Source organism: Rhynchophorus ferrugineus, unplaced genomic scaffold (genome assembly GCF_030347505.1).
Source record: "Rhynchophorus ferrugineus isolate W39M unplaced genomic scaffold, kcgeb_rfMv2 rfM5, whole genome shotgun sequence".
NCBI lineage: Eukaryota > Metazoa > Arthropoda > Insecta > Coleoptera > Curculionidae > Rhynchophorus > Rhynchophorus ferrugineus.
Genome location: NW_027472584.1, coordinates 9,220,316 through 9,242,640, shown reverse-complemented (window position 1 = coordinate 9,242,640; position 22,325 = coordinate 9,220,316). Strand labels below are relative to the sequence as shown.

The 22,325-nt window shown below is 29.1% G+C and overlaps 4 protein-coding genes across 9 annotated transcripts in view; 1 reads left to right on the top strand and 3 right to left on the bottom strand.

Moving 5' to 3' along the window:
* The first annotated feature begins 5,521 nt into the window (after positions 1–5,521).
* On the top strand, positions 5,522–8,075 carry LOC143197679 (uncharacterized). Of its 2 annotated transcripts, none has more exons than XM_076406305.1 (4): positions 5,522–5,674; positions 5,764–5,891; positions 7,329–7,880; positions 7,940–8,075. In XM_076406305.1, the coding sequence occupies exons 1-3, from the start codon at positions 5,604–5,606 to the stop codon at positions 7,817–7,819; spliced, it is 690 nt and encodes a 229-aa protein (XP_076262420.1). In that variant the 5' UTR covers positions 5,522–5,603; the 3' UTR covers positions 7,820–7,880; positions 7,940–8,075. The 2 variants fall into 2 exon arrangements, with proteins under 2 accessions (XP_076262420.1, XP_076262421.1); XM_076406306.1 differs by having other exon boundaries at positions 5,575–5,674; positions 5,748–5,891.
* Positions 8,076–9,135: 1,060 nt separating this feature from the next.
* Positions 9,136–11,762, bottom strand: LOC143197677 (5-taurinomethyluridine-[tRNA] synthase subunit GTPB3, mitochondrial). Of its 4 annotated transcripts, none has more exons than XM_076406302.1 (5): positions 11,627–11,762; positions 10,642–10,818; positions 10,356–10,579; positions 9,460–10,256; positions 9,136–9,393 (listed from the first exon to the last, which is right to left on the bottom strand). In XM_076406302.1, exons 1-5 carry the CDS (start codon positions 11,667–11,669, stop codon positions 9,150–9,152), a joined length of 1,485 nt encoding a protein of 494 aa, XP_076262417.1. In that variant the 5' UTR covers positions 11,670–11,762; the 3' UTR covers positions 9,136–9,149. The 4 variants fall into 4 exon arrangements, with proteins under 4 accessions (XP_076262417.1, XP_076262416.1, XP_076262419.1 ...); XM_076406301.1 differs by lacking the exon at positions 11,627–11,762 and adding an exon at positions 11,320–11,520; XM_076406304.1 differs by lacking the exon at positions 11,627–11,762 and adding an exon at positions 11,059–11,256 and having other exon boundaries at positions 10,642–10,959.
* Positions 11,763–11,814: 52 nt separating this feature from the next.
* On the bottom strand, positions 11,815–13,381 carry LOC143197680 (tax1-binding protein 3 homolog). Its single transcript, XM_076406307.1, has 3 exons — positions 13,193–13,381; positions 13,012–13,125; positions 11,815–12,912 (listed from the first exon to the last, which is right to left on the bottom strand). Exons 1-3 carry the CDS (start codon positions 13,247–13,249, stop codon positions 12,724–12,726), a joined length of 360 nt encoding a protein of 119 aa, XP_076262422.1. The 5' UTR covers positions 13,250–13,381; the 3' UTR covers positions 11,815–12,723.
* Positions 13,382–14,432: 1,051 nt separating this feature from the next.
* Positions 14,433–22,325, bottom strand: part of cnc (NFE2 like bZIP transcription factor cap-n-collar) — a 107,205-nt gene continuing 99,312 nt past the window's right edge. For both annotated transcript variants that reach the window (XM_076406299.1, XM_076406300.1), the window contains exons 9-10: positions 16,049–17,037; positions 14,433–15,933 (exon numbers count right to left, since the gene is read on the bottom strand). In XM_076406299.1, coding sequence (XP_076262414.1) covers positions 15,784–15,933; positions 16,049–17,037 — 1,139 coding nt within the window. In that variant the 3' untranslated portion in view covers positions 14,433–15,783. The remainder of the gene's footprint in view (positions 15,934–16,048; positions 17,038–22,325) is intronic.

The window sequence follows — 22,325 nt, the reverse complement described above, 5'->3', positions numbered from 1 at the left end:
CCCGTATGCCATACTTTATCAAAAGCCTGAGATATGTCTAGAAAAGCAGCCGAACAATATCTTTTGGCATTTAAGTCAGCGTTTATTTTATTTACAAGTCTATGCTCTTGTTCTATAGTTCTATGCTTATTTCGAAAGCCAAACTGATGTTCTGGAATAATTTTTCTTTTTTCTATTATATAGTTTAACTTTTTTATGTATAATTTCTCTAAAACTTTCGAGATTATCGGTAATAAACTTATAGGTCGGTAGGAGGTCACATCTTCTGGTATTTTTCCTGGTTTAAGAATCATTAATATTTTAGCTACTTTCCAGATACTAGAGAACTAATTAATTCGTAGCATAACATTAAATATAAATGTTAATAGTTTAATTTAATACCCTTTTCTGATAGTTCTTTTAAAATTTTGCCAGTAATTAAGTCATAACCAGGAGCTTTTTTAATATTAATTTCTCTCATTATTGTTTAACTTTTTTAACCGTTAATTTCTCGTGCGGTAAATCCATTTGAAATGGCGAATCTAGAAAGCTAGTAATTTTATTTTCCTCATCTTTATGTAGCTGAGACTGGAAAGGTTTCAAACATTTTTTAAGTGTTTTGAGAAAATGTCGGCCTTCTCTTTATTGCTTCTCGCCCAATTATTTTCGTTTGTTTTAATAGGTGGGTTATGCTGCTGGGATCTCCTAAGCTTTTTTGTTGCTTTCCACAACGAATAGTCTGTAGCCTCAGTTGATGTCAAGTTTTCTAGGTATTCTTAAATGCCTTGATTTTGTTCAATTTGTATTAGTTCTTTCAGCTCTTTTATTGCCCTATTAAATTTTCTTTTATTCTCTTCAGTCCTTTGCTGTTGCCAATTTCGTCGTAACTTTCTTTTTTCTGCTATCTTTTTCTGTATTGTACATGATATATATGTATTTTTTTCTTGGAAATGTTTCACTGTTAGGAGTCGCGGAATATGCTGCCTCCTGTATGATTTGTAAGATGATGATTTTGTAAGATTTATTGCTGCTATTTCTATATCCATTTCAGTTTGTAACGGTAAGTTTAGAGAGATGTTTCGGTCTAAGTTTTCTCTAAATGAGGGCCAGTTAGTTCTATTATTGCACAGAGAAGGGGGTTTATCTTTGATGGTAATTTTTGAAGAATTTTTTACTATTATTGGTGAATGATCAGAAGACAGGTCGAAACATGATTCTGCCTGACACTTTTTTGAATCAATATTTTTTGTAATACAGATATCTATTGTATCTGGTATTTTATTTCTGTCTGAAGGCCAATATGTTGGTTCACCAGTAGAGATATGTTGTAAGTTATCTGTCTTTATTGCTTTTAGCAGTTCTCTACCTTTTGGGGTTATTATTCTTGAACCCCACATTAAATGTTTTGCATTATAATCTCCTCCGGCTATAAATCTATTACCTAGCGTACTGAAGAATTCTTGAAATTGTTCTTCCTTGTTGTTATGTTTGGGTGGGCAATAAATCGCAGAAATTGTTAATGGTCCATGGACTTCCTCTATAGTTATACTGGTGGCTTTTTTTCTTTTTTCTTTTTCTTCGGAATTTTTCTTTTTCGAAGTGCTTTATATCATCTCGAATTATTATGGCTGTACCTCCATGGGCTTTATCATCAGGGTGATTTGTATGATAAAGTTTATATTTAGGAATTTTCAAATAATGTTTGTCCGTAAAGTGTGTTTCGGAAACCATCATAACGTCAATATTTTGTTCAGTTACGAACATTTTTAGTTCCCTGGCGTGTTGTTGGAGCCCATTGGCATGACGGCCAGACGGCCAGACGGTGATTTTGTAGCTATTGGTTTCAGGCATTAGGCAAGTTTGCTGACGACGGTTGTGAGTAGACCAAGCATCGTACTCATTTGATCCATTAGTTTAGCCATCATATTTTCTAATCTAGAGATGTTGCTAGTTTCAGTAGGTTGGGATGTCGTCTCTCGATTTTGTGCTGAACCATTTTCAACCATTTGGGCATAAGTTATGTCTGGTTGACTTGGTCTGGTGGGTAGACTGGTAGGCGTGGATTGTTTTTGTTGCTGTTGCCTTTTTGATGCCTTTTTTCCCTTAAGGCAGGATAGAGTTTCTGTTGTAGTTGCTTGTAAACTGCGCAACCCTTGTAGTTCGCTGGATGATTTCCGTTACAGTTAGCACATTTCACTTTTTCATCGCGAACTTTACGAGTACAATCTCCTGTTTTGTGTTCTCCTGCACATTTTACGCATCTATATGATTTGCGACAGTAAGTATTTGTGTGCCCGTGCGCTTGACACCTCGTGCATTGTGGTATAATTTTTTTTATATGTGGTGGTTCGCATTTAATAATATTATTTTCCAATTTGGTGATTTCATACACCGCCTTATTATTTCCATTAGGTTTTATATCAATATAGAACATAGGCAGAGGTTTTTTGTCGTGCGATGTCGTATATTGTGAACATTTACGACCTCGTGGCCTTTTTCAGCTACCTTGATGGTGTTAAAGTCCGTCCCGTGATGTAATCCTTTTAACACGAATTTAAATGTTCTCTCGGATTTTGGCCTGAATGTATGGTATTGGGTGTTGCTTTCATGTAATTCTTTTACAAGAAATTTAAAGTGATCCGCTTCGAACAATTGGATTTTAAATGTTTCATAGCTCACTGTTTTAATTGTGTAGTTTGGGAACAACTTTTTCAGGGCTTGGTTGTATATTCTCTTCAATTTCTTCCGACAGGTTGCTAAAGCTGTTTTTTGCCTCTATCGGTTTCTGTAACCAATAGTCACTGATTCTTGTTTGTTTCCTCGTGATTTCTTCTTCTGGACTTCGCAATGGTTTTTTGTTAATGACTGTAGTCCATTCTGATGGTGGAGTTTGCGTTATTGCTGATTGTTCTAATCTTATATCAAAGTGTGCAGGTGATTTGGTTGAATCGCTGTGGTTTGCCATTCTTAGATTTTTAATATTTTATTTTATTTACTTCCAGAGGATAAAAAAATAAAATAAATACATTGTTTATTTCACTTACTATTAATTTTTTCATTTTTCACTTACGTTATTTTTTGCACTAGTTTTTGACCAAAAATGCTATAGATGAATTTTAAAAAGACTGTTGTAAAATAAGGGGAAATAATTTTAAGACACTAATAAAAATGAGATGCGGTCTTTTTGTATGGTCACACTACACGTTAGGTCTGCTGAGAGACGAATAGCCGCATCTGTTATGCGTACAACACTCAATTAAATAACCGTAATAGAATACTGTTTTTTTTAAAAAAAAAGGTGTCTTTCTAGAGCTTGGAGCGTATTGAAAATACGTCTTCACCCTACGAAGGTTGGAACTGAACTATGTTTGTACATGATGTCAAAATTGTTCCCAATCGAATTCCCGTGTTGCGTATTACTGAAAAAGTCACAGAATTTTTGTCAAGCCCAAGATAATTTATTATAATTATTCAATATTAATTTCAGTCTTCATAAAATGGCTTAAAAGATAGTTGTTCTATCGACGTGCTATCAAAACGATAGGAGAAAGTAATTCCTAATCATTGATAATAATTTGATAGATAATATACACATATTTTTAACAACAAAGCCTTGAATTTACAAGAGAAAACAAGCAAAGCAAAGTCAAGTTAAAATTTGTCTTGTACATATAATTAAGCTTTTAAGTCTAATTTCTTAATTATACTAAAAATGAAGTATAGCACAAAACCGTCCAATATTCTGCTTTTATATTGACAGTATCACTTAACCATCCTTTTGAGGACCCACTTTCTTGAACAACTTTATTAACTAAAGGAGCTTTATTACGATCTTGTAATATTCCAATTTATTATATTACTAAGGCACATTAAGAAAATTCCTCAGTTTTTTCGTTGTTTATATTTAAATGTCTAAATAGAAGTAAATCTATCAGTACAGGACTAGCATTAATTTTATTTTAAGTAGTATATTATCATATTTTAGTATCATTATTAATTTTCACTATGATAATATATAAATTAATTAATATTAAAATACGTTACAGCATTAACATATTTTTAATTAGTTGACATTTGCTATAACCATGGGCAATGTATTAACCTATATGCAAAAATGTATACATCAAACACTCTGTATTATCAAAATTAATCATTCATTCCGCCGAGTAAACTGAAAATTGCCATTCCAAATGATTGTATAACTGCAACAGCAGAGTCATCTTTGAATGGAAAGTATAATGATGATTCGTTCGCTAGTAGTTCAAAGAAGATTACTTTATGAATTATTTAAAATAGAAATATTTTGTTTGACTCATTTATTTTATTCATTATTAAAAAATCAGTAAAACTTGATAATATTCCAATTTTAGTGTACATTGGTATAATTAAATAAAATATAGCATAACACCATGAATTATTAATAAATAGTATAATACAAAATCAAAATATATATTATGTTTTAATTATTATTTTTTAGTTATTTTATTAGTTTTATTTAATTATTCATGATGTACAGTAATTATTCCAAAACACAGAATTTTAAATTATTTTTGGTTCGTGATTTTTAAAAATCTGCGATATTTAAATTTATTTATTGCGTTTATTAATCTGCGATATAGTTATGTCAGAAAAAAAATAACATATAGCAGAAAAAAATCTAAAAAAATAATAACAGAAAGGTTAAGAATGAGTAAGGATAATATAAATATAATGACAATATAACAAACTAAAATAGGGATAAAACAAAAAATTTAAATGTCTTGGAATTATGATGTCAAGACATGGGGATCGAGAGACACTGTTATAGCAGTAAGTCTTTTAATGAAACTATTGAAAAAATTTAAGATATAACCTAAAACAACGAATAAAGTGAAAAGGAGATGATATAAGGAATGTCAAAGCCAAATCATTCGATTATCTATAAGCATTTTACTATTGTTACTAGTTGTTTTATACAATCAGTCATACATATCCATCGAATATTTCTTAGTCTCTATAGTAATAATGTTCATGTAATAATTAACATTGCTGTTTCTTCTGTTAAACATACTTCACTTCACCACAAGATCGAATGGTTTGTTCCTTTTGAGTCTCTGTCCTGCTAGAGTGTTGTCTCTTTGCGATTCTCTTGATTTCGTGAGTAGTCATTCCTATAATATCTTGGTGTATCTACGATACCTCTTAGAACTTGATTCTGAAAAATATGTTTTATTTATATTACTTTTCGCGGAACATCCCCACTATTGGATTTAATAGGTCCATTTTAATCGGTTTTAGAATTTCCTGATACAACAGCAACTTATTATATACAGATAATTGAGATTTTCTTCCAATTAACCATTACATACTTTTATATTCCAAAAGCAAATATATTGATACGATTTTAAAAGTAGTAAGATACAGATCTAAAATATTACCTTATTATTATATTTTTCGAAAACAAGCCTAATAAATCGTAAATAGAGAATATTAACTTAAGGTATATTAATCAGTTTTATGGCAGAGTAAATTTATAATAAAGTATCATCCGTAGTTAAATCAAAATGACCCAATTATATAGAACTGCCTAAAGGTCGTTTTCATTTATTTCGGTTTATGGCGTCGAGCTAGCTGGCACGGTTAATATGGAGTCGAAGGCAAGAAAAAAATACGTTTCTTGTAGATTAACTCCCTCCCAAGAAAGCGGTAGGATACGGTAAGAAAATCATATATGAGCGTTGATTATATTTAAAACTCCACCATTCAGGCTTATTAAAACATTTAGTTAGTTATGTTATATTGCAGGTGGTGTGTTGGGCATGAGAAAACCTGGCAATCCTGTTTAAAGAGGCTGGTGGTTCTCCCTATTGTTTTAATACCCGTCGTGGTTGTTATTATTCTTGTCACTAAATATAATTTAGGAAACAATGGAAGTAAGTAAAAATAAAATGTTTTTCATTTATACTATATATTTTTTAAATCCACATAATCTTATTTAAATCAGTTTCATTTTAATTTAATAATAATTGTAAATCATCAGTCAAAAATTAACTAAACCCAAAGCATTGACGAAAAGTGTCTTTGAAACAGTATACAAATTTTATGTCTGATTCTGTTGTCTGATATAATATAACTTGCTATAAGATTCACTATAAAAACATACATTATACATTTCAATTAATTTAATTAAAAATGGATAAATGAAATATCCAAATAAAAAAATATTATAATCACGAAAGTATTATATCAAAATAATTCCTCATGTGTTATTATCTTCAAATAATAAACAATCGCTCATAAAATTGAATAAAACACTACAGAAAAACTAATGAAATGAAACCCACGCAATGATCAAATAAAGTCTTATTAATAATTGCTGCAAATAAACCAAGAAATTGGTTAAGTAAATAATATAATGGGAAAGTGTTATGTCATCGGAAATCGTTTCAGACTATTGAATCCATAAAATCCACTTAACCATAAAATAACCAAATATTGAGCGAAAATAACTATTAACCTTTAGGTGTTTACATGTATTCAGATATTTTATTCGCTTTAAACATGTATTTATTGAGAAAAATTGGTACAATTCTTCCTGCCAACATGGCGAAACTGTGTTGAAAGTACGATGCCAAACTAGTGATCCATGTTTGCACTTCTTCGGTATTTCGAAGTGATGTGTCATCCAAGTCATGCTACATCGGTCTGAACAAGTGGTAACCAGAAGGCGCTATGACTGATGAGTACGTTGAGTGCTGTGGTTCTCTTACATTAAACCATGTCTTTTTGGCGATTGGGATTGTCGTAATTTAATTCGTGTGGTAATTTTCCCTCCTTTTAGATCTTTACCATTGCATTTAAACATCTAGAGACATTAAGCTCCCTAAAAGTTGTTTGAGAGTTTGAACTAGTTTTCCGTCCAATAAGTTTTTCAATTCTTTGCTTTCAAACTTTATTAATAACTTTTACAATTACTTTTAAATCGGTGAAACCCAAACTGACAATTGGGATATGATAAAACAATATCACCATAAGTTTCTAAAGTTGTTTGATGGGCTGAATGATTCAACAATAGATTTCTTCAAATCGTTGTTTGATTTGAAGAAATCAATGTAGTGAATGTTGAAAATATTTAATTCAACTATTGTGAATATTGAACGTTTGATGATTGGCATCTGTATACACTGAATAACTCAATAATATTAAATGGAAGACTGTTAAATTATATCTTACTGATTAAAATACATCCAAGCTCCTAACAAAAGCCGTACGTGACCAATAAATATTATTTGGGTAAATATATAAATATCCAAAAATATATTAAAAGCCGAAATAAAAAAATTGCTTTCTTGATATTATTTTTATTCCAGGTCTGACGATACATTTAGATGAAAATAACCGAAAGAATGAATCGTTCCTTGAGGAAATCGAAACCAGACAAAAAAGACAGATATTGAGAGAAGAAAGATTTTCGTACCTTTTTAAACGATGTTATAAACTTTACGTAACATTCCATTCGGAAAAAGAATCGTTCGCCGATGCTACGAACAACAGAGAACCCAAACCTGATTACATTGACGAGTATCCAAGATATTTTACCCGAAAGTCGGCAACTTTTCCCGGAGAAAATCAAGGAAAACATCGGCAGCTGAGAAAATGCTTAGAAAAGTTTCGGGCAAGAGGGAGAAGTGTTGATATTTTCCAACAAAATAATTACAGGAAAAGGTATAAAAGGAATAGCACGAACGATGGAAAAACAAGTCAGACAAATTCACAATTCGTGAAATTGAAAAACGATGCGTCAAATGTTACGATACAAAAAAATAAATTAGATGAGGTCAAATATCAATCACGTAACTAAGTTCTCTATTTAAATATATCTTGTTGTTTCCTAGACTGACACGCTATCAATTATATTTAAGGTAAAATGATGAAAAATAATAGCAATCAAAAACTAAAATCATTTAAATTTTCTCAACAGCCTTGAGGAACTTTGGACTGTAGAAATAAAATACGAAAAATCTCGACCTAATAAAATAGTACACAACCCAACTATAAGCATCAGTAAAAATAAAGGTTTAATCCTAAAGAAATTATCAAGAATCAACTACACCCAGAATGCAAATGAAAATACACAATGAGTTTTAATGATGTCTGAAGCCTTTTGGGGTACGACAACGGAAATTATATTTAATGATTTAAACTATTTATTTACAGATTATAGTATAATAAATGATACTACAGATAAAGCTAAAATCTTCTATCGATCGCGTATGAAAGCAGGTATGAAAACTATTACACTTGAAATATTTCCAATATTTATAGTATAGTATGCAACTGACCATACACCACCGCGAAAATAAAAATTTGTTAGGTGAATTAATTTGTGTTGATTGATATAAAACCCTGTATATAATGTGATATATAGAAAACTTATTACGTTAATTTCTATTGATATGTAATTTTGTATAATTCTTTAATTCATGATAAAGTAACACCTTCTTTCTATTTACTCCACTTATTTTAGTAAATCTAATTGGATATTTATAGTCTTTATACCATCATATATAAACATATTGAATTAATTCTTGTTTTATTCTCATCTTTATTAATTTTAATATTAAGCTTAATAAAGGTAATATTGATCAAATTATCTTCTTTTCAAGTTCACAATTATTTCTATTCTATAATAAATTTTATTACGGGTTACGATAGTTAGTCTAGTAATTGAATTGGCTAACAATGAGAATTTGAATAAATTAATGATAGTTTCAATTGTTATGTAAAAATATAATTACATATTATCATAAAATAAAATATAACAATTTTGATATCATTGTAATTTAATTAATACATGTTTTATTGTTTTTTTCCAATTTTATAAACAAATAAAATATGCCTTAAATGGTTTCACTTCAGCCCAAGGCATTCGCCAATTCGTTTAATTTTTAGTTTTGTTACTACTTTATCTAGAGTGTAGGGAAATATCCACATTTAGCTAGTATACACTTTATTTTACTATTTCAAGCAATACGTTTTATAAAAATTAAATTATCATTAAATAAACAAGAATAAAACCATGTCCGTAGAGAGGTGTAACCATTAAACGTGTATTTAAGCAAGAAACTCTAGTTGACTCATATAATACTTGTTTTAAAAGCAATAAAAAACATATGCTATTAAATTAAATTCTATTTTCCTATACAAAAATCTTTAAATATAACATCAAGTATATCTTCTGTAGTTATTGTACCAAGAAGCTTCCCTAAGTTTCTCAATGACTTTCTTAAGTATTCAGCCATAATTACCAGATCACCTGCTGAACCTTTTCCTGACTCTTTTAAAAAGTTTTCTATATTGAAGAGACATTTCCTTAACTGTTCTCTATGTCTCATTTGATTCATGCTAGGGTGCTCTTGTGAAGGCTCTCCACATCTACAATAAATAATGCACATGCAATAGATATGAGTGCAAATGTACAGTCAAAACTTGAATACTCACAATGTTTTCAATTCCTTTGACAGCACATTAATTAAATCCTCCATTCCAGTTTCAGTTTTGCAAGATATTTTAACAACATTTAATTGAGAGGCTCCTAAGATATTTTGTTTATCGAAATCTATACTATTTATATCTGTCTTGTTCAACACAAAAACACAGTTCTTCTTAAATATGTTATGAGGTGAAACCTTTTCATCACTATTATCAAAAAAATCTGGGATTTTCAGAGAAGAATTAACATATTCTCTTACAAATTCTTCAAAAGTCTGTGAGTTATTTTTTTCATAATTAGACAAATATGTTGCAATATCTATTACTAAAATTATCAGATCTGCGTTTTTATACATTTCAAGCGCTCTTTGTATTCCTTCAATTTCTATAACATCTGTTGAGGAGTTTCTGAGGCCTGCTGTATCTAATAACACTAAAGGATAACCATTAATATTTAAAGTGACTTCAATTACATCTCTTGTTGTTCCGGATATAGGTGTTACAATAGACACAGGTCTCTGACACAGAAAATTAAACAAGCTACTTTTTCCAACATTTGGTTCTCCTAAAATTATGGTTTTGACCCCATTTCTTAACATTTCTCCTTTTCGTCCATCTTGCAAATGAGTCTTCAATTCATTATAAAGGCAACTTATATCCTTAGTAACACTCTCAATTAAGCCATATTCTAAAGTTTCTGTTTCTTCAAAATCAATATGTGCTTCAATATGAGCTACAGATTGCAACAGTGTGTGTTTCCATTTTTGGTAAAGTTTACTGAGGGATCCATTTGTTTGTAAGAAGGCCTTCAAAAATGCACCAATTAAAATACTTTAATATACCAGCTTTATCTATAAATTGAAATATGAAATGACTACTCTAATAATGTCTAATAGTTATCACACCTGCTTTCTTTGTAATTCAGTTTCTGCCTGCAATAAATCAGCTAAACCCTCAACTTCTGTTAAATCAAGTTTACCATTTATAAAAGCACGTTTAGTAAACTCTCCAGGTTCTGCTAATGTAGTTTGTGGTAAATTACTGAGAGCTTCTAATACTCCTGTAACAACAGCTATTCCTCCATGAATATGAAATTCACAACTATCTTCTCCAGTAAAACTGTTTGGCCCTAAAGTGTATTCAAGAAAAATTATTTGTGTACTTGTAATGTTTACCCATTACTAAACATACCTGGAAACCATAAGACTAAACCTTTATCTATTACATCTTTTGTGATAGGATTGCGTATACTACGCAACAATGCTAGACGAGGAGTAGGTAATTTTTTAAAACCAGTCATACAAATTAGAGCATTTCCAGCCCTTGGTCCTGATACTCTAACTACCGCTACTCCACATTTTCCTTGTCCTAAAATTGTAATAACAATTATGAATGAGTAGATTAAATAACCAAAACAATAAGTAACACTGATATATCTAAACAGAAACTACTCAAAGGTTAGGGAATATGAAGTAATAAATGATGAACCGATAATATTAATACATGAATCTATTCAATCCTAGTTTAACAACCAGTGTTGAATAGAGTATACATGCTTTTAAAAAGGTAATACGTTTATGCAACTTAATTTAATACCTAATTGTTTACTATCAATCTTGTACGCTGATTTATTTATTGATGAACTATTTGAAATTGTAACTAAAAATAATTACTATCTCAATACTTAACAGTTGATTTAGGAATAAAACGTTTTTAAATAACATATAATTACGTAATAATTGCAAATCATAATGTTTAAATACAAATTATATTTAATTGGTACAAATAATTACGATACTAGAGATGTCGTAAAGTGAACCTTTTATCATGACATATTTTATAAGATTAAAATATGGTTAATATATTTACCTGATGATAACGCAAATATAGTAGATGACAGAGTCCTGCGAATTATTGTTAATTGCGAATATCCAAATAGTGTGTGAAAACCAAACATTTTAAAAATATCATTTTGTTATAAAGTTAGGTTAAAATGTAGAAAAAAAATTTTTAGTAAAGAGCTGCAACCAATGAAACAAATTTTAAATTCATCATGATGTTAACCGGTTAGTACTGCAATAATATATGAAATAATAAATATATTCTGAGCAATGATGTCACTGAACAAAAAACGATGAGCTATAGAGGTAGTTAAGAAATTATGATGTAATTTCACCTGATGATAAACTTAAAGGTGTTTCTGCTCTTATTGTTATCATTTATTCATAAATTATGAAAAAACTGCTTGGTCCACTGATAACATTATTTTCTTAATTATAAATTCCTTTGCTCCATTAATTTCTCAATTAAGGAGCTCTCCATTTAAATATTATAATTTCTATATCCCACAAATTAAAAAAGCAGTTATGTCATGTAACCATATATTTTAACATGCAGTTACTTCAAATATGTAATATGAAGCATCTACTTAAAGAAAAAGAAAACAAATAAAATGTATTCCTATGCTATTGTTAATAACTAGCTTCAATATGATGTACTGCTACAACTTATACTTACATAAAAGTAACTTGTTTTATATATAATATTGTACTTGTGTTGTCAACATTTTGATCCATAAATTCTATAATACATATACAGTATTATCCAATTCAAGAATTGCATGATTAAGTCTTATTTGTATTAGAAGGAAATAATTTTCAATTTATAAACTACATCTATTTAACATTTAGAAAGTTTTCAATTAATAAAATTTAACAAATTCTATAAAGAGCAGCCAGTATTATAGAAATTACATTTACATAAGTATTATATAAGATCCTTTCCTTAATTAATGATTACCTATCATGAAATAACATTTTATTTGCTTTATTTTAAAAACTAAGCAACAATTATATTATCTATAAAAATTTAATAAAAAACTAACTTAATATAATATGGCATTATTAGGGTACTTTAATACAATATGTTTAGTATTTTTTATACTCAAAATATATAAAAAATATTATTATTCACATAGGTTTGCATTAATATAGGTAAAACAAATTAATACACCAATACAAACATATACTGCATATAATTGTCAATCTTTATTAGTCTTTTTACTTAGTTATAATGAGCATATAAAAAATTCAATACATTTGGTAATCAATACTTAAATATCCAGTAAAATGACCAATACAGATAAAACAAATTTGCTTGTATTCTGTAATCAATGATATGCCTGAAATCAATTGGATTTTAAAAGGCATATCATGATGGTAACTAATGATAGTTATAAATAAATGGAATGATATGATTACTTAAGTAATTTGTTTATGTAGATGTTACACCTTTCCGAGCTACTAACAAACTAAGAGTTGGGCTTTTCTTTATATAGCTCACTGCTTTTTTATGTGTTACCATTGTAAAATCATATCCATTACATTGAAGTATCTTATCATGCACTCTTAAACCAGCTCTTGATGCAGGACTCGATTCATGCACTTCAGTTACATATATTCCCTACAGAAAATATCTTTAAAGTTTGTGTTAATACCAGTTATTTGAAACATATATACAACTATTAAGATAAGTAGAGTTACAGTAGAAATGTATCCTTACATTATCTGTATATCCTTGGGGACTTTTATGAAAGTCTTGGTCAATGCCACCACCAATTTTAAAACCACAACGCATTTGATCTCCAGAAACCTCTTTATGTAAAGTTATTGGAATCTACAAATAATATCCATGGATAAGAGGATAAAAGATGAGTCATTAGCTACACCCATGAAGTACTTACACTTAAACATTCCATGGCCGTACCGGCTTGATGTTGAAACGCCATTTTTGCACACATCTTGTAATTTTTTTTATATGGAATTAAACTTTAAAAACGCAGTGTATGTAATTATTATTGAGCAGAATTCAAATATTTTGGACAAGTTGTTTGAGACACTTCCAAGATATGAAAAACAGCTGGTTGTCAAATCACTATAGTGCGTTCGGAATTTTCATTATTGATAATATATAATAATAAATCCAACCAGAGAGGACGCTCACAATTTATTTCTTTTCATAGCAGTATTCTCTAAATAATATGCAAGGTGTTTCGATTTTTGCGTATAGATGGCGCCACAATCTTATTGAAAGAACATTTTCAAGATAATGATTCTGGTAGAGGTGTCAGCCACCCAGAACAATATCATTATTTTAAAATATATCGATTTCCATATTTTTTTAAAATATCGATATATCGAAAAAAAAATTGAATTTTATTGCAAAATCTATTGATATTTTTAATAAACCCTTACAAGTAGGTACCAAATCATATTAAACCCTTAAATTCAAGCAACAAAGTACACTAAACCTTTAAAATTAAGTACCGATTCAATAGGTTTATTTAAAATAATAAAATGGTTAAAAAATACCGGCTTACAAAAATATCGATAAATCGATTAAAAAAATTTCGGGCAAAAATATCGATATTTTTTGGCATCCTAGACTCGGTATGGTATTAACACAAATTTTAACTCAATTAAAAGAAGCTTAACTTTATTTCAAACTAATTTTACTCTTTTCACTCAAATATGACTAGAGGGTAATATATTGTTGAAATGTTTTTATTTTAAGTTTAATGGAAAGTTTATGTACAAAATGGGTCCTAATGTAACAGGATAGGCTAAAATGTAAATGTCTTTATTGACTTTTAGTATTTTTGTCTGGTATTTATCTGTATTAGATTTATATAACCATAGAAATGCTTTTATAATGCTGATTTTCGATTAATTTTATTGATTTTAGTTTTCAGGTAACATTGACGGCCTTTAACATTTTATATTTTTGTCTTTCAGCGATCAAACATTCAAATACTTTTGTATTTTGTCTGTTTTCTTTACTTATCCAAATCAATATGCATTTTTAAAAATACAGCAATACAAAAAATGTTTTTGTATTGATTTCTTGAAAATATTAAAATGTACTGAAAATGTAAAAAATCTTTATAAATAAAGTGGGTAGTATAATAATTAAAAAAAAAACGATTTACATTTTAAGTAATTTTAATTTCAAAGACTATTTACAAAATATAATGGGATTTATAAGATAAACTATTAAAAAGATCCATCCAATAAACTCAAAAAGACGCTTTCTGTTTTGTTTTAAACAAAAGCACAAATTAATAAATGATCTTTGTCTTATTGGCACAGAAAACTATATAAAAGAAAAAAATATAGTGCCAAAATTTTGTACTGTATCTAAATAGAGCCGAAAAATAAATCTGCATAAGTATCATAAATTCTATGTTATGTAGCTAAGTAAAGTTATGACACTAAAAGCAATGATAGCTTCAATTATTTAGCAATAATACAGACTGCCTAAAAAATCATCCACTATTAAGCTAACAATCCCAATTAACTACTGTATAGACATTCACAAGTTATTCTGAAACTATTAAATCTCCCATATCACTCTTATTCCTTTTTCTTACAAAGCATAAAAACAAAGCACTTTATTTATGCAACAGAATAATTTCATATAAATGTTTACTACTGCACTTTAGATTTTTTTTTAATTTTGAAAAATGGTGTAAAATGGAAAGAGAATATAGGAGTTTAACTACATCTCTATTACTTACAATATACAATGTACAAAACCTAATATCTTATAAAAATATCCATTATACCTAAAATATATGTAAAACTAATATTTTGTTATAAAGACAAGTACGGATATTTTTTTACTGTTAATTACTTATAAATGGAAAAAAAATTAGGCTTAGAAATACACAAAGGCCTTCATCTAAAAATGATGACATTATATTTTTTACCAAGATAAAATATACAGTGGAAACTAGATACTAACTTAGAGTTAAAACCAGCCTCACCATAGACATTAACTAATGTGAATTAAAGAAAATAGCAGATAATATATCAATATGTAAGTTTATCGCTACTAAAAATTAGTATTTCTATGGACAGATTGGGTTTTTGTTTTCTTTTACATAATTTCAGACTGGCTAAACATATGCCTGTAAAAACGGTAAAAATCTAACATATTGCAACAATGCACCTAGTACCTACACCATAAATTTCAGTCAGACACATCATTTCATTCTATATAACTACTACTATTTACAATTTTTATGAAAAAGGCATTATCATCACCTGATTTAGTTTTATAAAAATATGTATGTAAAATCCGTTAATAATAATATAAATGCTTTTGTAACAGCACTAACTTCCTCTTATTATTAAGCTGTTTTTATATTAGTAAGAAAAATTTAGCAAATAAACCAAATGCTGACAATTATCACTGCAATCTCTTTGTAATGGAAATCAAAAGATCTTTGAGCAAATTCTGCTGTTACACATTTTAAAATAAAAATTAAAAATATTAGTCTTTTTGGTTCTGGGGTGGTTCTTTACGCTCGTTGTTATTCATTGTCGAATTAGAGCGAGGTACCATTAAAATAGAACCGTCCGCTGATGTCTGAAGGCTGTATTGATACGGGGAGTATTGGTTACCATCAGGATCGCGTAAATTCTAAAAAAGAAATAATTTTATTTATAGACACAGTTTCAATGTAATTGATAATATATTTTTTTAATATATGGTAATTATATGATGAAATAAATTAATTTTGAATAATTCAGTTTACCTGAAATACGTGTCTGTATAGTTGCTGATATTTATCCTTCATTCGTTGCAGTTCGACGATAGCAAATTTGTGCTCATCCATTAGTCTAATTTTTCTATCTCGCATTTCTTTGACCTCATCTGCCAAACTCAATATTTGATCCAGTTTCCTTTTTCTGCAATTCTGAGCAGCTACTTTGTTCTTTCCTCTTCTTCTTATGTCTCTAATTAGACTGAGCTGAGTCTCGGTAAGATCGTATTTAGAAAGCCGTTCGTTGAATTCGTCCATAGGCAAATTTATTATGTCGTCGACAGTAATTGGAATGTTTAGAGCCCTAGCTCTTTTTTCGTCTCTGGTCAGATGTTCGTCATCTGATTTACGGGATTTGATTTTGTCCCTCGATAACGGTCTTTGCATGGCACCGGCATTTTCCGCGGGTAGATGGTATGTGTGATTGTGCTGAATGTGATCGACCATAGTTCGGGGATGATGATTGAATTCTAATGAACAAGAGTACTTCATTTCAGGTATTTTCGATCTAGCAGCGCTTTCGGGCTGAGAGGGGCTACCATAGGAGGCAGCGATGGGGTCTCGATATTCATATTTTAGAGGGGTGTGCGGGTGATGAACTGTACTGGTTGCACCTTGTTCTTGGAAATATCGTTTCCCGTACATTTGGTGTTTCTTTTGAGCTACAGGCGGCACACGAGCATTTTCCGACAATTGACGATTGGTGTAGCTATAGTCATATGGTCTGAATTTATTTTGGTATTCCTGTGGATAGTGTTCCCCATTAGTGGTATGGCCAGAATCAGACCCAGCGTCACACCATTCTCCATCTGACAAAGATGGCACTCTTTCAGAGCCCATGGAACTAACGGCACTGTCGCTGGAAGTGTCGATACGTTCCATATCATTCCGAGAAACGCTTGTGGTTCCTGCTGCAGTATTGTTCATACTTAGATTGCTCACAGTGTTATTGCTTTCCAACATACGCATTGTGTACATCCCTATAAAAAAAGAAAAATGTATAAGTACATATTCTATTTTCCTTTGGCAATGATATGATCTCAGAGAAAAAAGCTTTAGTAATGACTAACCTAAGATAGCATCTACAGCTGTTGGGGCCATTGCTGGATAGCTTCCGTATAGATCACGAACGCATAAATTCATCGGCATTTTGTTTAAATTTTACAGCAACAGCGACAACAACGACAACAACAACAACACATGATTTTCAAAAAGTAAAGGAAGAGCGAGCAAAGCGAAAATAAGGCCAATTCGAAACTTCTGTACACTTTCGGTGGCATAACTTGATATAGAAACAAAATAATAACTGTCTCTAATGTAATTAGTTAACGCGTTAATAACTCGCGATCACTAAATTTTATTTTCCGACACTAAAAAACTGAACTCTCATACACAATACTTCTACGCGAACATGAGAATACCGCCCGTGACAAGTGTTGTGATAATACCTTTAACTTTCATTTTTATAAAACGCCTATAAGATTTACCTAGATAAAAAACGGAATAAATGATAAAAGTCAAATTAAAATATTCGTTATCAAAAAATAAGATAAGTAACAAGTGAGGTAAACGATGTCGCGACGTTGCCAAGTCCGTTTTTCTCGAAATTGCGATTATTTAGGATTTTTATTAACGCGAACATCAAGCTCACAATTTCTACTGATTTTGGTGGTTTAACAAGCAAAAACTCTCGTCTCGCCTTATCAGGCTTTTAAAATAGTTTTCTTATTTTTAATGACTAAGCTCTTTTCAGTCGTGGTTTAGATAAAATTCGCCCAGTATCGCTGTAAACAATATATGTTTTTTTACGTATCATATCGTCGCTGGAAATTGTCAATTGCGCAAGAATTTTTTTAAAAAGAAACTCGTAGGATATACAATGGCATTGATGTTTACAATATGGTAATTTATTATTATGATACTTTTGATATAGTTCGTTTTTAGGGGATTTTCCAGAAGATGAATAAACTATGTGTAATTTTTACTCTTGCGGTTTAGTATCCTATTTATAACTTTATTTGAAATGTAACCATACTGGACAAACCCAGAATATATTTTATTTTATTTTAATACATATTACTTTAACGTAGTATTATGCGTTTCATTGTATTATACTGTAATTACGATCGTCGTGCGTTAATACATTAGTGATGATATATGAAGCCATAATTCTAGATCTCTTGAATATATTGTATATATATCCTTATCAATTTTTTTTCAATGATATATTGTTTTACGTATTTTTATTTGTGGCCATAAAAGTGTTAAAATTGAAGCGTCATAATGCATCATTAATATATTCCAATAAATATTTAAAAAAGCTCAGATGACATAATTGTTATTTAATACTCCACTATATCAATTAGCTAACCTAATTTAAGATTTTACAATCATGAGATATATTTAAACTAATCTTAGTTCATTAATCCATTTAAGATATTTAAATGATGAGTGGAGAGGAATCTACTATATAAAACAGGAAGACTAAACAGAAATGTGTTTTTAAGTTAATGATATTACGAACAAATATTTATTGATCATTTAACAATGTGACGACTTTGTAGCTTATCATTATGGAGTAGTATCAAAATTTTCCAAAACTACATAGCGGACGCGATTTTCGACAAATAATTTATCTAAATTTTTGAAGAGTTTAGCAAAATAAAATAAAATTTGCGTTTTATTTTTATCTGACCCTATGGTGTCCTCGTTATTTTACATTATCTTATCGAAATATGTTTCAAACATATTTATAATTCCGTTATAGAGCACCACAAGCAGATTTTACATCTCAAATGTACTCCACGAATATTTTATATCACTTAATGAATATCAATCTCAAATTCAATGTCTAAACAAAATATATATTAAAAAAAGCTAAATTATTCACCAGTTTATGTATATTAGTATGGATCTTCGTTAACCAATAAGCAAGATGACCAAATGAAGGCTTAAACTGAAAGAAAATATGATGGGGGAACTCCACAGATTGCTGTTACTCAAATAAATGTTTAAAATGGTTTTTATATCCCATCAAGTCTATTCACTAGATCTTGATTGTCCTTTTAATAGTAATGTATAATTTTTTCAATATAATACAAGTCGCGATTTTAGGAAAAAAACATCCCTCAAAATTAATTCATATTCCTTATGTCGATACGAAATAAACGAGAAAGACAAAATGGACTACTTTATGCCAGTCATATTATGATTATATTTAATTATAGGATGAAACATTGTCACTATAATTGTAACATTAAAAGGTTAAATGTCATTGTTGAATGATGTAAAATATCGAGAATATAAATATAGTTTGAGACGAGATTTATTTGTAATTTTGTCTATATAAGTTTTATTTTTATAAATTACTGTTACGAAAAAAATATCTTAGGATTGATACTTTTAATTGATTAGAATAACGCAAATATAATAGTTTTATAAATTTAATGAAAATGATAAAGTAATTCGACACATCATCATATATACGTCGGTGTTGTGACTTGCTCAATCAAGTCTATAAGCTAGATTCTTCTCAAAAACCATGTATAAAAAAATAACGTATATTTTTGTTTATAATGAGTAGCATTTCGGATTCCATATTCTTGTGAGTAAAACGTGGCTGTACGCGCATTCATTTCATTTTAATCAGATAAAAATATAGAACTGGGTTGCCTTTGTAGCACACACAACACACACACACTTAGAATAATTAGACGTAACGAATATGTTTATATGTAAACATTTAAATTCACATTTAGATAGCATGCCTTATCATTTAGAAGTGAGTTAATAAATCGTGGAAGGCAATTAATATTTCATTTAATTTTAGTCAGTTTGAAAAACGATAGTAAATAACTTTAGTAATAGGGTCACAATGTAAACATTAAATTAAAGAATTACTCATAAAAGTTTCCAAATTTTGACGTTATTTCTAATTACAATTATTCCAAACAATACACATCCTTTTCATTATAAGCGAGAGCATTAATATTTATAGACTTAACATTTATATTTGAACTGTTAACAGGATTGACTATTATTATTTTTGAACGAATATATGGAATTCGAATTTATTTTAGATATTCACACACTGATTTGTAAATTTCTATTCTGACTGCAGGTTATCATCATGCAAAAATATGTTATAAGATAAACAATAACTATTAAGGATAATAGTTATCAACTCACATTTAAAGTGGCGTTTAAGCAAAAAATACAACAAGCACTATTTAATTTCATCAACCAGCAAATTGCAAACTTAGATCTGTTCACTACTCTCTTAACCTTGTTCATTTTCAAAATGCGAATATTATAAAACACAACACTTTTATCCGTGACTATATAAAAAAGCCGGGTGTTGTTCAAGACGTAAAATTAGGAATGACCAAAACCTCAGTTATATAGTTACCACCTGTTGGTGTATGAACACAATACACGGTTTGACTAGAAGTTACAGAAATAGATTCAGCGATATTTATTTTTATCTACATTCAACAATGAGTTGGCGGTTATACATTTACTCGAAAATAATCATATAAAATTATGTGGGCACAATATGTTAAATATATATCACCTAATTTAAGTACACAGTACCAATACTAAAAAAGTAATACAATCATTTTAAACTAAATTGTCACTCTGTCAAAAACTAACTACTTTTAATTTCTCCCTCTACAATTCCATATTGATGCCAGCAAAATCATGTACAACTGCAGATCAACAATAACAATTAATCAACAACTCCTGATTTAACTAGAGAAAATGTAGACATTAAATAACAGTTTAATACAATATAACTAATTATAAAAATTTTTTTCTGTTGTGTCTCTCCATTTATGACCGTATTCATCAAATCTTTGTATGCTTGTCTAGTGTAATATTGGGACAGAAAATTAACAAATCGCTTTATTTCAATTGTAATGTATAAATGTTGAAAGTTTCTCCATTATGTGACCAGTAGATGCACACAAAAAATGTTTGAGAACTAAGTATCGAATAACAATTTCGACAAGTATAGGTTCTTAACTCTTTTTAGTTAATTAGTAAGTTAATGAGCACCTTATCTAAAAATATATATTATATTTTTTAAGATCTATATATTCATACCATTAAATATTATATAATCTCACATAAGAATAAACTGTTATCTCTTAAAAAGCATAGTACGTTAATAGTATATTGAAAGAAAAAATGTGGCAATACTTTACGAGGTTTTACGATTTGTATCACTTCAAATGTTTATTAAAATCGTAGGATATTTTAGTGTAATAGAAATATTATATGCATTATTTTATGAAGGCCTTATTATAACCTGTCACATTAATCAATACTAAGAAATTTTATTATTATAGCACAATATCATAAACAGTTAAATTAAATGCTATAAAATAAGTTTCAGTAAATTATGCTGGCATCAGGTAATAATAGTAATCATAAAATAATAATCATCTAAGTAATACTGCAAATAATATTATGTTTTCTTTGAATCGATATCAGGTATTAAAATAATAATTATGATACCTTAGAAATCAAACTCATATGTTGTAGTGTCATTATAAAAACTCAATATTATATTTAATATATTAATAAAACAAGCTAATTTTGATGAACAATGTTATTTAGGTACTTAGAACAACAAATACATCTATTACTATTAATAAAACTATTATACACATCAGAAGTGCCGAAAATATGTCAGTCATCCGTGTCAATAGTCTAGTTTAACTTGATCTACGATAACAATTTAACAAGTCATAATATCAAGCTACTGGTTTTTATTTTACTACGTGTGTAATATATCGATGTATAATTTAGAAATAACCCTAAAAATGTTGAGTCATAATTTTATTGATATCCTAAATTCTATCATTTCTGAAAAATAATTGTCACATAATCCTAACGAGTGTTTTCAGTTTCATCTTATCAGTTTATCTGCATCAGGCGATATAAATTCACGAATTGTAGATGGTTCTAAAATAATTAATTAGTTAATGGGTACTTGTTGCTAACTTGTTCAACTGTAACTCCGACATATTTAAATGAGGTGAATGCGCCCGATTTTATTTTATGATTTGATTATTGTTCTATGTTACTACAACGTTGTTAGTGTTTTTTCATGAGTCAAGCAGAAATATATCGTGTATTACAAGAAATGTTTAACGATAACTAAAATTTATTAAATAAATGTAGTTTTAGGAATAATCAAAATAATTGTTTTGAATAATGAAATGATCATTGAAATGCAAAATGCCACAATGACAAAAATAAT